This window comes from Pelodiscus sinensis, chromosome 14 (assembly GCF_049634645.1).
Source record: "Pelodiscus sinensis isolate JC-2024 chromosome 14, ASM4963464v1, whole genome shotgun sequence".
In the NCBI taxonomy this organism is placed as follows: Eukaryota; Metazoa; Chordata; order Testudines; family Trionychidae; genus Pelodiscus; species Pelodiscus sinensis.
The window spans coordinates 40,025,904-40,041,423 of record NC_134724.1 but is presented as its reverse complement, the minus strand read 5'-3'; the positions used below and the strand labels follow the sequence as shown (position 1 = coordinate 40,041,423).

Sequence of the window (15,520 nt, the reverse complement as noted above, 5' to 3'; positions counted from 1 at the left end):
GCAGGAACCAGTGGGTTGGATAGGAGGAGGGCAGGAGTCAGGACTGGATGTGGTGGTGGTGAATAGGAGCAGAGAGGGACAGAGCCAGAACTGGGATTGGAGTGAACAAGAGCAAAGGGGAACAGAGACATGCTGGGGGCACGGTGACAGAAGGTCCATGTCCACTATAGCACGTTCTCCTTTAGGGCCTGGAATAGAACCTATTATTCTTGGATCTCACCCCTTCCTCCATGGTTAGCAAATATCTGTGAAATTCACTCCTAGTGTATATTTCTCATCCTTGAGTTGGTCCACCTAGAGGATAACCATCTACTAATCCAACCGGTCACAGTCTTGCTAAGAATCCAGTTTGCAATCAATATGATTTCACATGATGACCTTTTTTGATATTTTTTAATGTTAGAAATTACATTAAAAAACAACAGTAAAAAATGTTAAGGTTGATAGTCAAGCCCTCAGAATTAGGGATGTCCATGCAATAATAGGACAAATCAGACTCTTTCTTTCAATACCTCTTCCTTTTTAGGGTATGTCTACACTACCACCCTAGTTCGAACTAGGGTGGTAATGCAGGCAACCGGAGTTGCAAATGAAGCCCGGGATTTGAATTTCATGTTTCACGAGGAGTAACGGTAGTTCGGAACAGGAAGCCTAGTCCGAACTACCTAGTCCGTGCCGCGTGTAGCCGCGTGGCACGAAGTCTGCACTAGCGGACATTTAAAAATGGCGGCGCCCGGCTTTATGCAAATGAAGCCCGGGAAATTCAAATCCCGGGCTTCATTTGCAACTCCGGTTGCCTACATTACCACCCTAGTTCGAACTAGGGTGGTAGTGTAGACATACCCTTAGTGTTTCAGATAAAATGGAAGCTGATTCCAAACTCCCTCAGGTTTTGGTTTAGCACTCTTGAACCATGAGAGCAAAACCAGAGCAATTTGTTGTCTACCATATATTTGAGAGAGTTTGTCTGTTTCTCTGTTTGTTCAAGAACTCCTAAACAGTAAGAGCTAGGAACAGCAATTTTGATATGCAGCTTCCTCTTATCATAACTTAAAGCAAGGTCAGGATTTGGTTGTGCTGGGAAAATGAGATATTCATGGAATGGGCTTGCTTCTCATAGAACCCTATCGAAAAGAGACAGAATCACCTGTCAGGTGAAAGGGGTGGCTGGGATCATGCCAGCTTTCATCTGGGACATGCCTTTCACTCCCTCACATGGGGACGTCACGGTCAGGGAGCAAGGGGAACGTGAACAAACTTAATTAAGTTAAGGACCACTGGATAAATGTGGTTGTGCTTGATATTTAAGTCTAAACACTGTATTTCAATTGCAGAGGAAAAGATCGATGTCGGCATTTTATCATTAATCACCTACGGAATGGCCATTATGTAATATCAGGGGATAACTGCACACATGAAAGTCTTGCAGAGCTGATAGGCTATTACCAGACTTCAGAAATTGAGCCTTTTGGAGAAAATCTTACAACAATTTGTACTCAGGTATGCTCAACTCTTCAGAATTCATTTAGATCCTGATGAAATGAGATCAGACATACTTTTGCCTTTGGCTGAAGCTAAAAATCAAAGATTCATAGGATTTAAAGGGACCTTGAGAGGTCTTCTAGTCTAGATTCCTGCACTCAATACAGAACTAAATATTATTTGCTGAAGTCTAAGCTCATTGCTTCTTGTCCGATTGTCAGAGGTTACTGAGAACAATTTTTCTCCCTCCTCCTTGTAAGATAATATTTTATCGACTTGAAAACGAAGCCAATTTTTTCAGTCTTCTCTCACTGGCCGGGGCTCTGATGGGGAAGGACGTGAAAAAGGAGGCAGTTGCCCCATTCCCCAGTGATTTAAAAGGGCCCAGGGTTCCTGTCCGCAACCGGTGCTACCAGAGGAGCAGATGGGCTGGAGGTCTGGGCTTTTTAACTCACTGCTGGAGCCCCAAACAGTGTGGTACAAGTGCAGAGGGCTAGCTGCGGGAGGCATAGCACAGTCCAGGTAGCACTGAGGGTTGCCTCCACCTTGCATGGCCCCTTCCATGTGAGGCCCTGCCCCTTACTGGGGAGGGAGGGACACAGAGCTGAGCCCCTTTCATTGCCCAGGGCCCGGTGAACACTGTCACCAAACCTGCTCACAGGTCATGTTTTTGGTTTCAAGCACAGTGCCCAAAGGATCAGTTCTAGGGCCATTTTTTTTTTCAAAAACTGTATTAATGACCTGGATGAAGGGATGGATTGCACCCTCAGCAAGTTTGCAGATGACAGTAAGCTAGGGGGAGAGGTAGATACGCTGGAGGGTAGGGATACAGTCCAAAGTGACCTAAACAAATTGGAGGATTGGGCCAAAAGAAATCTGATGAGGTTCAACAAGAACAACTGCAAAATCCTGCACTTGGGACAGAAGAATCCCAATATTCTGCCTCAGGCTGGAGACTGACTAGCTAAGCAGCAGTTTGGCAGACAAGGACATGGGGATTACAATGGATGAGAAACTGGATATGAATCAACATATCTGAGGCTATACTGGTCTGCAAAGAAATGACACAACAGATTGAGAACAACCATCTGGCACAAAGCCATTGGGCTCATTTACTAATTATGTCAGTTATAGCAAAGCCACAAGAAATAGCTGCATTCCCTATTGCACTCCCATAAAAACACACAGGGGCAGAATAAATTCCAAAGACTCACTGAACGTTGCTGATTCTTTGAGGAGTAGTTTGATCGAGAAAGAACAGAAGTGTAATGATTTATTTACTAATAAGGGGAAGGATATACAAAGTAGCTGTTGTGTAAGCATATGAGTGTGACTGCAGAGTACAGGGAGGATCATCCTTTGTATTGGAAAATGGGGCTGAAGTGGCTGATGCAGCTGTAGGATGCACACATTGATGGATGCTGTGTTCTGTAATCTTTTGATAAAAGAAGATTAAAATACAAACTCTGCTGCTTTAGAGCAAATAGCAGCACAATGTATTAGTGACCAGATCCCCATCAGGAAAAATAACCAAGTCAAACTAAAATGAAAATGGCAAAACTGTATGAAAAACACCTTTGTGACTGTTTCATTTTTCTTTTCACTAGTGGATGTTGAGGATCATTTATTGCTGTCAAAGGCTCTTGCCCATCTAAGTCCTTAGTTTGTTGTCGGATATGGAGAATGGATACATTTTAGTCCCAATTCTGCTCTCTTTTTCACTAATGCAGATCATAATAGCTCCACTGAATTCAAGAAGGTTACTGCAGATTTGCACTAACCATACCTGAAAGCAGAATTTGGCCTTTTTTGCTGTAGTTTCAGATTACCTGCATTTCTTATTTCTACAGCACAAAACAAAAAAGAAGAAATATACCTCCAGGTGCAAACAGGTGCATCTGAGGGCCAGTCTACACTAGATGTGCCACATCAGGACCACTGAATTCATAGAATCATAGAATATTAGGACTGGAAGGGACCACGAGAGGTCATCGAGTCCAGTCCCCTGCCCCCATGGCAGGACCAAATACTGTCTAGACCATCCCTGATAGACATTTATCTAACCTGCTCTTAAATATCTCCAGAGATGGGGATTGCACAACTTCCCTGGGCAATTTATTCCAGTGTTTAACCAACCTGACAGGAACTTTTTCCTAATGTCCAACCTAAACCTCCCTTGCTGCAGTTTAAGCCCATTGCTTCTTGTTCTATCCTCAGAGGCCAAAATGAACAAGTTTGCTCCCTCCTCCTTATGACACCCTTTTAGATACCTGAAAAAGGCTATCATGTCCCCCCTCAATCTTCTCTTTTCTAAACTAAACAAACCCAATTCTTTCAGCCTTCCTTCATAGGTCATGTTCTCTAGACCTTTAATCATTCTTGTTGCTCTTCTCTGGATCCTCTCCAATTTCTCCACATCTTTCTTGAAATGCGGTGCCCAGAACTGGACACAATACTCCAACTGAGGCCTAACCAGTGCAGTGTAGAGCAGATGAATGACTTCTTGTGTCTTCCTCACAACACACCTGTTAATGCATCCCAGAATCATGTTTGCTTTTTTTGCAACAGCATCACACTGCTGACTCATATTTAGCTTGTGGTCCACTATAACCCCTAGATCCCTTTCTGCTGTACTCCTTCCTAGACAGTCGCTTCCCATTCTGTATGTATGAAACTGATTGTTCCTTCCTAAGTGGAGCACTTTACATTTGTCTTTATTAAACTTCATCCTGCTTACCTCAGACCATTTCTCCAATCATCCAGATCATTTTGTATTATAACCCTGTCCTCCAGAGCAGTCGCAACCCCTCCCAGCTTGGTATCATCTGCAAACTTACTAAGCGTACTTTCTATGCCAATATCTAAATAGTTGATGAAGATATTGAACAGAGCCGGTCCCAAAACAGACCCCTGCAGAACCCCACTTGTTATATCTTTCCAGCAGGATTGTGAACCATTAATAACTACTCTCTGAGTACAGTTATCCAGCCAGTTATGCACCCACCTTATAGTAGCCCCATCTAAGTTCTATTTGCCTAGTTTATTGATAAGAATATCATGCGAGACTGTATCAAATGCCTTACTAAAGTCTAGGTATACCACATCCACCGCTTCTCCCTTATCGACAAGACTCGTTATCCTATTAAAGAAAGCTATCAGATTGGTTTGACATGATTTATTCTTTACAAATCTATGCTGGCTGTTCCCTATCACCTTGCCACCTTCCAAGTGTTTACAGACGATTTCCTTAATTACTTGCTCTATTATCTTCCCTGGAAGAGAAGTTAAACTAACTGGTCTGTAGTTTCCTGGGTTGTTCTTATTGCCCTTTTTATAAATGGGCACTATATTTGCCCTTTTCCAGTCTTCTGGAATCTCTCCTGTCTCCCATGAGTTTCCAAAGATGATAGCTAATGGCTCAGATACCTCCTCTGTCAGATCCTTGAGTATTCTAGGATGCATTTAATCAGGCCCTGGTGATTTGCAGGCATCTAACTTTTCTACGTGATTTTTAACTTTTTCTTTTTTTATTTTATCTTCTAAACCTCCCCCTTTCCCACTAGCATTCGCTATGTTAGGCATTCCTTCAGATTTCTCGGTGAAGACTGAAACAAAGAAGTCATTAAGCATCTCTGCCATTTCCAAATTTCCTGTTACTGTTTCTCCCTCCTTACTGACCAGTGGGCCTGCCCTGTCTTTGGTCTTCCTCTTGCTTCTAATGTATTTATAAAAAGTCTTCTTGTTTCCCTTTACTCCCGTAGCTAGTTTGAGCTCATTTTGTGCCTTGTGCTGCTGCAGTGCATCTGGTGAAGATGTTCTGTGCCGAGAGGAGAATTCTCTCCCATCAGTATAACTCTACCTCCATGAGAGGCAGTAGCTATGTTGATGAGAGAAGCTCTCCCACTGACATAGCACTGTCCTCACCAGGGCTTAGGTCTGTGTTCCTTATATTGCACAAAGAGGTGGTTTGTTCACACCCACGAGGAGCATCTGTTGCACTAACATAAGAGTTAGTGTGTACAATTCCTGAGTCTTTGATTCTGGAAACACCCTGTCTCAATGTTTGTCAAAGATATACTATAGACTAGTACCATGGGTTTGTTCTGGTTCAGCAATTCTGATGTTCCAACACTCCTTGGCTACGTCTAGACTGGCATGATTTTCCGCAAATGCTTTTAACGGAAAAGTTTTTCCGTTAAAAGCATTTGCAGAAAAGAGCATCTAGATTGGCGCGGACGCTTTTCCACAAAAGCACTTTTTGCGGAAAAGCGTCTGTGTCAATCTAGACGCGGTTTTGCGCAAGAAAGCCCCGATCGCCATTTTCGTCATCGGGGCTTTTTTGTGCAAAACAGTTTTCAGCTGTCTACACTGGCCCTTTTGCGCAAAAGCATTTCCGGAAAAGGGCTTTTGCCTGAACGGGAGCAGCATAGCATTTCCGCAAGAACACTGACAATCTTACATGAGATCGTCAGTGTTCTTGCGGAAATTCAAGCAGCCAGTCTAGACACAGCCCTTGTGGAGGAAGCTATTTTAAAAATGAATAATTCAGATTGCTAACTGAACTTATTTATATCATTATTAAAAAGTGAAGAGTTCATGCTACTGATCTTTCAGGAATGACATTTTATCACCATAGTAGTTATTCATGATGTGGTTTAGTAATTAACCAATTCTTTTTCCATAGCCAATTGAGAAAAGTGTATATGACGAGATCTCTTTGAATCAGCAAGCCTCTTCAAAGCAAATTAAATCAAATAGTGGGGAAATCAATCCCTTGATGATAAGACAAGGGTCTGGCAGTTCACAAAGCACTGTCCTAATGAAAGAAGCCACTTTTCTACCTCCAAAGTCAAAGAGAGAGCACAAGCACTTTTCAGGAGAAAGAAAGAACTTTGACTCTCAGGTAGGTTTTATGCAAAATGCAGAAATAATGATCAGCTATTGGGAACTTGTCTGAAGCAGAGGCAGTGAGTCTCTTGAGTTAATTTGTGTCGCTAGGGTGACCTACTGTCTGGGATCATGTTCCAAGAACTCCCGTATCAATTTGTTGATGTTTTAGTATCAGAAATACAGATTCAGTAACATTGTAACTCTCGAAGTTATTTTCTGTCAAAATAAGAATATAAGACTGACCATACTTGGTCGGACTAAAGGTCCAGCTAGCCATTATCCTGTCTTCTGACAATGGCCAATGCCAGAGCTTCAGAGGGAATGAACAGAGCAAGGCCATTATCAAGTGATCCACCCTCATTGCCCATTTTCAGCTTCTGACAATAGAGATCTCACTTACTAAGCAAAGGAAAGATTATCATATTTTTGCCACCAATGAAGAGTGAAATTCACCCCTATGCAGAGACTCAGGTACAAGGCTTGAACACTCAAAAACTTAACAGGTGCCCAGGCCTCGTACTTGCTTTTTATATAGGGATGAATTTCATCCTATAAACTCATAGCTCCTGTTTTCCCCAGAAGTGTCATAGAAAAGCCGTGAAGCAGAAGGATCTAGTAGTGATTGTGGACATATTACATCAGGGCTACTTAACTTTGGAAGCCCTGGGGGCCATAATGATACTCACAGCACACTCCAAGGGTTGCAACTTAAGTGTGGTTGCACATGTATATATGCAAATATATATGCAAATAGCTTTTTTCACAGTGACGGGCATAAATACAAAAATTGAGGCAAGACTACACAACAGACAGGCCCCATTTAAGTCAGTTCTGCTGATATTAATAAAATTCAATATTTACTCAATTTCCACCCATCAAACAGCACTTCTAATGAGCAGTGACAGTCCAACTTCTAAAACGCATATCAGCAGAAGACCATTATATTGACTACTTTTTTGTTTTGGCCTGTGGGTCGTATGTGGAGCCCCGCATAAATCCAAACCATACAGCAGGCCGCAAACAAACAGGCTGTGGACTGCATTACATATTAATTTGCAATGTGATTTGGCATAAAAAACCCCAGAGTAGCTTTGTGTTGCATAAGCAGAGGCATCAAGGCACAGAGCAAGGAGGTGAAGGTCTGTTTTACTGTGTGGCTGTGGTAACCCCCTCACTTGGTTCAGTGATTCTCCACAGTGCACAATTCTATTGGCTATGCCTCAGGCTCACCTCTGGTACCCCAATAACCTCCCCCTCCACAAAAAAGAGAGAGTGATGCTGAACAGCTGCTGCTTTTTAAGGGCATGGAACTGACTTCTAAAGACGTGCCCACATCTTGCTGGTTGATATTTTCAGAGAAATACTGGAGAGAAACATGAACATTTATTAGCTAAATTCCCCACGTGGCTTTGAAAATCTCAAACATTGTCTTTATTCTGAATGAGGCCCAATTCCCCATTGGCTTCAATAAGAGTCTGGGACTGGGATCTAAGTAAGTGCTACAGAATTTGTAAAATGCTTAAGGGTTCTTTGATTTCTGTGAAGTTGCCTGGGAATAACTAGAGTCTAAATCTATTTCATGGCCTTTGTGTATGCATTGCATTTTACATACGTGACTGGCTCCTGAAAAGTATGTTCTTCTCCTTTTCTGTTTCCATCAGGATTCTGACATAGCCCCACCACTGCCGAATAGAAGCAGCTTGCTTATGCAGGAGACACTGAAGCTTGATTTAGATGATCAAGGAAACACTGTATATGCGGAACTGAACAAACACCATCTGAACAACAGAGGCCTTAGTTTGGAGACCCACTCTGCCACTATCAAAAGCATCACTGAGAAACCATCCTGTTCATCACAAGGAGACACCCAGCAAAAACCAGGAGAACCAGACCTAGCAAACTATTCTCATATCAAAAAAATCAGCTCAGTGTATACTTTGGCTAAGCAAGCTGAATGTTTTAATGACAAAAAAGTTGATCTTATAAAGCCATCTCCTCCAGAAATTGTTTATTCTGAAATTATGCTTGAGCATGGCAAAAGCCATTCCTCATTTCTTTGGGGTCAGAGTGCCCATTCCCTGCCCTTTTGTCCATCAACTTCTGTAGACACAAAAAAGTTGACATTACATACTCCTGCGTCAGCACCTCCTCAATTGTCTCCCAAGTTACCCATTAAAACTAGGACCTCTGTGGAGTTCCAGAGCTCAGAACAGGTATTTGCAACCTATGCAGCCTCCCTCCAAAGCAATGAAGGACTTAGGAAACCAGACAAGAGCCTTTCTGATTCACTGACACATAGCACATACAGGCAGATTGAAAAGATGAAAGTTTGTAAGCCTTTTGTTTCTGGCTCTGATAGTGGGAGCAATACTTATGAACAGATTCCTGTGGGACGACCAAAGTCATCTACTCATGACCAAGCTGCTGAGAAACTTTCCAAGTCTTCATTAACACAAGCCAATGATACTTATGATGAGTTGTCTTCTTTGAACATAAGATCCTCTGGAACAGAGAACTGTGCTGAAAATACATATGAAAAAATTCCTGAAAATTTCCAGAAAGGCTTATCTGCAAAGAAAATTTCTTCTATTGATAATACACATGAGCAACTTTCCCTAGACCTTGTGAAGGGAGCAGAAGCAAAACCAAATCAGAAGGTACAACACAGTTAGGTTTTGTTTTTAAAACCCATTAACAACCATTCAGAATCATTCAAAAGAGGTCTGTTTTCTGCAGGCAGATTTCCAAAGTCCTAAACCTCTCAGCACTTAGGATATGATTTGGGTTGTTTAAGGATACTGCTCAAGACAGAAAATTATAAACATCTTTAGCTTGTGATTAGATATCAAAAGCATAAAAAAAAAGGTATCAGAAGGACCAAAAAATGATCATTGTGCTATAGGCACTATTCCTATTTCAGGGCAAGAGAAAGGAAGAGAAATCACCACATATCCTGAAAACAGAGGTTTTGGGTATTAGGCTGTGGAAATGGTGGATATTGGTTTGGACATACAAAATTCAGTGGTCAATGAATTAATAGCTGCTGTATAAAACATGGGCAGGACTGGATAGATAAGATGGACCTAATCTTTTTTCATCTAACATGAGTCTATGGTTAAATACCCATAAGAATACATTAAATTTTTTTAAATATCTGGAGTTGGTGTGTTCCACCCATTGGCTAGTTTACAAGTATTAATGACTGTATATATATATACACACACAGACTGTATATATATATATACACACAGAATAATCAACTATATTGTGACTTGGGAACTATTTATTTCCATTTTTCTAAAATGCATGCTTTCTTCTTTTTTATATTGGCAGATGGACAAGCGAAGAAGATTTTTTTTTGCTGACAAGAAGAATAAATCATGAAGGAGGAGTTTTAAATTTGTTCCAGATAGCCTAGACTAAAGATCATAGAAAAACTCGCAGGGAGAAATTAATTCCTCAGGTAATTTCACAGATGGCTGTGGGGTTAATCAGGGCCATGTTTAGCCTGTCCTGTTTATAAATGCAAAAACAGAGATGAAATGCTGGAAAGCATTTGTCAGATAGTTACAAAGCCCCCAGTTCTTCAAAATCTGCACAATTTCAATTTTCTTTTTGCCTGAGCCATGCAAATTTAGGATCTAGAGTTTTAAGCCCAGGAGCATGAAGCACATGGTAGAAGTTGGCCATCCTAGGCCAATTCTCCCACAAGATGTGGGGAAGCAGCAGTCTGCAATCCCTCCAGCACAGCTTCAGATTGGAATAGGTGAGAGATACACATAGTGTGGCTCAGCTGAAAGGGGGTGACCATCCTGCCCTTGTGTGTCCCTGGTTGGTTAGAGCAATAGGGACAGCACTGTTGTATAGCTGTTCAGCTAGGAAGCCATTCTGGACTTGGCAGTGCAACAACAACTTGCTGAACAACATTACAGACCCTGTTGTAAAAAAGAGCTACTGGCATTCATGAACGCGTGTTCCCCATCTGTCCACAGCAGCCTCTAACTCTTATTCTTAACCGCTGAAGGCAACTGTCAGTGCTTTTGTTCTTTTTATAGTGCCTAAAACAATGGGGTCCTGGTCTATGACTGCGGCTCTGCAATTCACATAATTAACAACAGCAATACACTCAAACACCGATTTTATATACAACTCTTCTGACACAGGGAGTTGACTAATTATTTCAATATAGTATTTTCTATTTAAAAAAAATCCTCAACCTGATTTTAATCCTCCATCAGTTTTACATTGGTTAAACGTCATTGGTTCAGGTTATTCCTGATTTGCACTGGTGTACATGAAAAAGCCTGATAAAGCCCTTTGAATTTAAATGAAGCTATTTATTTTGAAATCGCCACATTATTAAGGTCAGAGCAATACTTTCATACTTTTTGTTTACGACTTAGATGTGTGTAATTAAAAATAAATTATGCTGCTATTTGTAGCTTATTTTGAAATGTGCCCACTTTCCTGCATGTATCTTTTCAATCAGAGCTATAAGAATTGCATCTGACAAAGACACAGCTTTCACAGGCTGTATGTAATTTGTTCAGAATCATTAAAATGAATTTTGTTCACTGTCTGTGGTTCATTTCACACAATAATGGTGATATTGCATGTTCTGTGGAGCAGCTTCAGACTTAGACATAGAAACTGATTGCTGTGCTGTGTATGATGGGGCCCGGCAGGACTGCTGTTCACAAAGCCACCTGCATCCTTCTGAATTATGGCTATATCCCTGTACCTACCTCAGGTTCATTGCTAGCTGCCAGTGTACCTGTGCTTCTGTGATGGAGCCACTGTGCCCACGCACCCATCGTCAAATCAAGGGAGAAGTCCTAAGTTTGACACAGCAAACCGCAATCTCTTGGTAAAACCTGAGGAGCCTATTCTGGAACCAACTAGCATCAGCACAAAATCCAGAGCAACTCCAGTCAAAACAGTGGACTTGGACTTGGTGTGTAACACTGGTGTGAGAGGAGAATCAGTAGGCTTGATCCTGCAGGACTTACTCATGGCAGTGATCCTGTTGGAACTGAGTCCACTGCTGGGTAAGGGTTGTAGGATCAGGTCAATTGGTATAATTAAATTTACTGTCCATCTACTGCAGAGCGGACATTAGCACAAGTCAACAGGGTGATTCACAGAGTTTCCAGCTAGAGCGCTTATGGTTAGACCCAAATAGTGCTGCCATTAGCAAGGGCAGTTTGTAGGTGTTCACCACCTTACCCCACTGCAGGGATTTATAGCTGTATAGCTGCATCACACACAAATGTGGATTTGTGTTATTTGGGGGATGGTGTGAGTCCCTATTTTATAACCTGGTGTGCAGTGTGTAACTAGTGCTTGCTACTATGCTATGCAGCCATTATGCAAATTAATTTTCCAGTTGGCATGTTGTGCCGGCTGTTAACATTATACAAGTGTTGAGTTATGTAATGTTAACCCTCACATTTTTCAGTTTCCACAATCTCCTCTCTTCCCCATTTAAGGAAGTAGTTTTCAGACTTGTTAGGCTGCATACCCTTTTCCAAATAACATAGTCCTCAGCATACTCCCATCTAAGATTAGGTAGAGGTGACATGGAAGGGGGCACACAGGGTCATGTGCCTCTAGGTTTCTACCTTCTGTTTAGCAACAGAAGACCCGGGGATTGCGGTGGCTGAGAAGCTGGATATGTGTCAACAGTGTGCCCTTGTAGCCAAGAAGGGTAATGGCACATTAGGCTGCATTAGGAGGAGCATTGCCAGCAGATCTAGAGAAGTGATTATTCTCTTTTATTTGGAACTGGTGAGGCCATATCTGGAATATTGTGTCCAGTTCTGGGCCCCCCATTACAGAAAGGATGTGAATGTATTGGGAAGAGTCCAGCAGAGGGCAACCAAAATGATTAGAGGGCTGGAGCACATGACCTATGAGGAGAGGCTGAGGGATTTGTGCTTATTAGACAATCTTTCTATTAAGTCGTCACTGTTCTTGTCTGTCTGTTACGGGATTTTCAGCTTGCCCCTCCTGTGCACATGCCGGCTGTCCCTGCCAGCTCCTGCAGGCGTGCGCATGTGTACTCTGCTGCCTGGCTCCCACAACGAGACAGGCCGCCTGCCACCTCCTACACGTGGGCCCACCTCTGTGCCACCAGGTCTGGGTCTCAGCCCCCCCTGGCAGCCCACCGACTGGCTCCCGCCCCCCCTTGCCAGGCCACCCCAGCCAGCTCTGGCTCATGGATCCCCGACAGCTCTGGCTCACGGACTCCCTGGCAGACCCCCCCCTCCCCACCTCCTGCACCCGGCCCACCTGCCTCTGTGCAGTACCGCACAACTCCCGGCCTACCTGGTTTCACACTGCACGGTTTATGAACTCTCCCCCCCACCCAGAGGCTGCCCTTGCCAGCTCAGGATCCCCCTCCCCCCAGGCCATTGACTGGTTCCCAGACCCCCTGGCAGTCAGACCCCCCCCCCCCCGCCAACCTGCCCCCCTTTTGCCAAGCCGCATCCTGGTCCTCCCACTGCTCTCGGCCCTGCCGGCAGACCGCCGACTGGGTCCCAGCCCCCCTGGCAGCCCAGCCCCCCCTTGCCAGGCTACATCCCGGCCCCCTCAGCAGGTCTCTGACGTGGCAGGCCACCCCCACCAACTCCAGCTCATAGCACCCCTGGCAGGCTCCCCCCACCTGCCTAAGACAAAAATAAAAAACATATATTTTTAAAAGATAATCTTTCTAAAAGCGCACGAAAAGACCGAAAATAACGTTTGCAGCTACCAATTTAGGAGAAAGATTGGATGGCTAAGTATGATTCAAGGTAGTTGCAAACAGTTACCCATCCAATCTTTCTCCTAAATTGGTAGCCGAAAACGTTATTTTCGGTCTTTTGGTGCGCTTTTAGAAAGATTGTCTTTTAAAAATTTATTTTTAATTTTTTGTATGTAATCTGCAGAAGGGAGTGAGGGGGGATTTGATGGCAACGTTTAACTACCTGCCAGGGGGTTCCAAAGAGGCTGGAGAGAGGCTGTTCTCAGTAGTGACAGATGGCAGAACAAGGAGCAGTGGTCTCAAGCTGCAATAGGGGAGGTCTAGGTTGGAAAGCTTCTCCCGCTCCAGGTCATTGGGTGGCCACTTCACCTCATTACAAGCCAATAGCCTTTGAACTCAAGGAAATGAGGGAGGTTCTAGGTTGGATGTTAGGAAAAGCTATTTCCCTAGGAGGGTGGTGAAGCACTGCAATGGGTTACCTAGGGAGGGAGTGGAATCTCCATCCTTAGAGGTTTTTAAGTCTCAGCTGACAGGTCCCTTTGCCTGTTTGCTTGCCCCCTTGTATGTTGTAATGTCCGGGTACAGCAGACTTGGAGAGAGCCCGCAAAAGCCATGAAATTAGATAAGAATTGCAGGCACATGGCAGCTTTATTGCAAGTAAAGCATGGTCCTAGCTTCCCCAGATCAGATGTCAACAAATAGGTGAAGAATGTGTGCCCATGACAATGGACTCAACTCAGTCAGTAGGATGGGATTTGCCACTGTCTCCTAGGTTGGACAAATCTAACTCCCTTGAAAAACATTTTTACATCTAGGTACAAATAAGTTATACATAACTCCTGACATATCAGGTTGCTACTCTCTGATGTTACCAAGATACCACCCTTGTACATAGGTAGTTCAATCACTAGCTATCATGCTGTCAGTTTAGACCCTGACCAGCACCTGGGTCAGTGTGTCTGTTATTTGTGAAGCCAGTGTTGCTATCAAGATGTTTCTTCACAAGGTGTTCTGTTATGACCCCCCTGCAATGTGCTTCCAACCCATGCCTAATACCAATTAGAGCTTTACACCATTAACCCTGTTCCTGCCACTTCTGTTGGCCAGGCTTCAAGTCCCACACATGGGCTTATCATAGAACCATAGAACTGGAAGAGACCTCAGAAGGTCATCAAGTCCAGCCCCCTGCTCTAGGCAGGACCAGTCCCAACTAAATCAACCCGGCCAGGGCTTTGTCAAGCCGAGACATAAACACCTCTAGGGATGGAGACTCCACTACTTCCCTAGGTAACTCATTCCAGTGCTTCACTACTCTCCTAGTGAAATAGTTTTTCCTAATATCCAACCTGGACCTCTCCCACCACAACTTGAGACCATTGCTCCTTGTTCTGCCATCTGTCACTACTGAGAACAGCCTCTCTCCATCCTCTTTGAAACCTCCCTTCAGGAAGTCGAAGGCTGCTATCAAATCCCCCCTCACTCTTCGCTTCTGCAGACTAAACAGACCCAACTCCCTCAGCCTCTCCTCACAGGTCATATGGTCCAGCCCCCTAATCATTTTGGTTGCCCTCCGCTGGACCCTCTTCAATGTGTCCACATCCTTTTTGTAGTGGGGGAGCCCAGAACTGGACACAATACTCCAGATGTGGCCTCACCAGAGCCGAATAAAGGGGAATAATGACATCATAAAGCGGAATAATGACATCGATAAAGGGGAATAATGACATGTGGAATATGAAACAATTGTACCACATTTGATGCTGTTCCACACATTGCTCTAATACAAGCATGAATAGAAACCATCTCAGCATGAGGAAGATTCATTGAGAAACTGGAATTAAATTTACCTAGTGTGGCAGACAATTTTTCCCCATTGAAGCTTAGGTTATCAATTGTTTATCTGTTCAGATTTCTTTAAAGAACATCACACTCCTTCTAAATTATTGTGAAGAACATTTTAAGATTGTGATGGGTAAATATATTCAGTTGAAACAATTAAAGTTGAGCCAGGTTCCCATCTGGATTCTCCCTTCAATTGCACTGGTCTTATGCCTGTAATACCACTGCCTTTAGCGGAGTTATTCTTGGTTTATATCCGTGAGATTGAGGGTAGAATCAGGCTTTTTCATCCCTTCTATCCAATCCTCCTGCAACTGAGGAAATATCTAAATCCAAATTTTGCATGTCCAGCGTAGCTGTGTAGTGGGCTAAACCAAAACCCAGGAACCAACCCTGCCCCCCCAGTATTTTGTGGGATTCAAACTCCAGTTCTAAACTTCATACTTTGAGCTTATCTGTCATAAAACCCATCAGAACCTTTGCCCCAAACTAGAAGCAAAAGTTTGCATCTTTCTGAACATCTTCATTTCGGCAGGGACTGGAGGGAGAAATACCATGATAAGA

The 15,520-nt window shown here is 43.4% G+C and overlaps 1 protein-coding gene across 1 annotated transcript in view; it reads left to right on the top strand.

Moving 5' to 3' along the window:
* SH2D7 (SH2 domain containing 7) overlaps nt 1-11,086 on the top strand; it is a 37,124-nt gene extending 26,038 nt beyond the window's left edge. The window contains exons 4-7 of the mRNA XM_006116962.4: nt 1,335-1,500; nt 6,167-6,385; nt 8,034-9,029; nt 9,706-11,086. Coding sequence (XP_006117024.2) covers nt 1,335-1,500; nt 6,167-6,385; nt 8,034-9,029; nt 9,706-9,756 — 1,432 coding nt within the window. The 3' untranslated portion in view covers nt 9,757-11,086. The remainder of the gene's footprint in view (nt 1-1,334; nt 1,501-6,166; nt 6,386-8,033; nt 9,030-9,705) is intronic.
* Nucleotides 11,087-15,520: the final 4,434 nt, after the last annotated feature.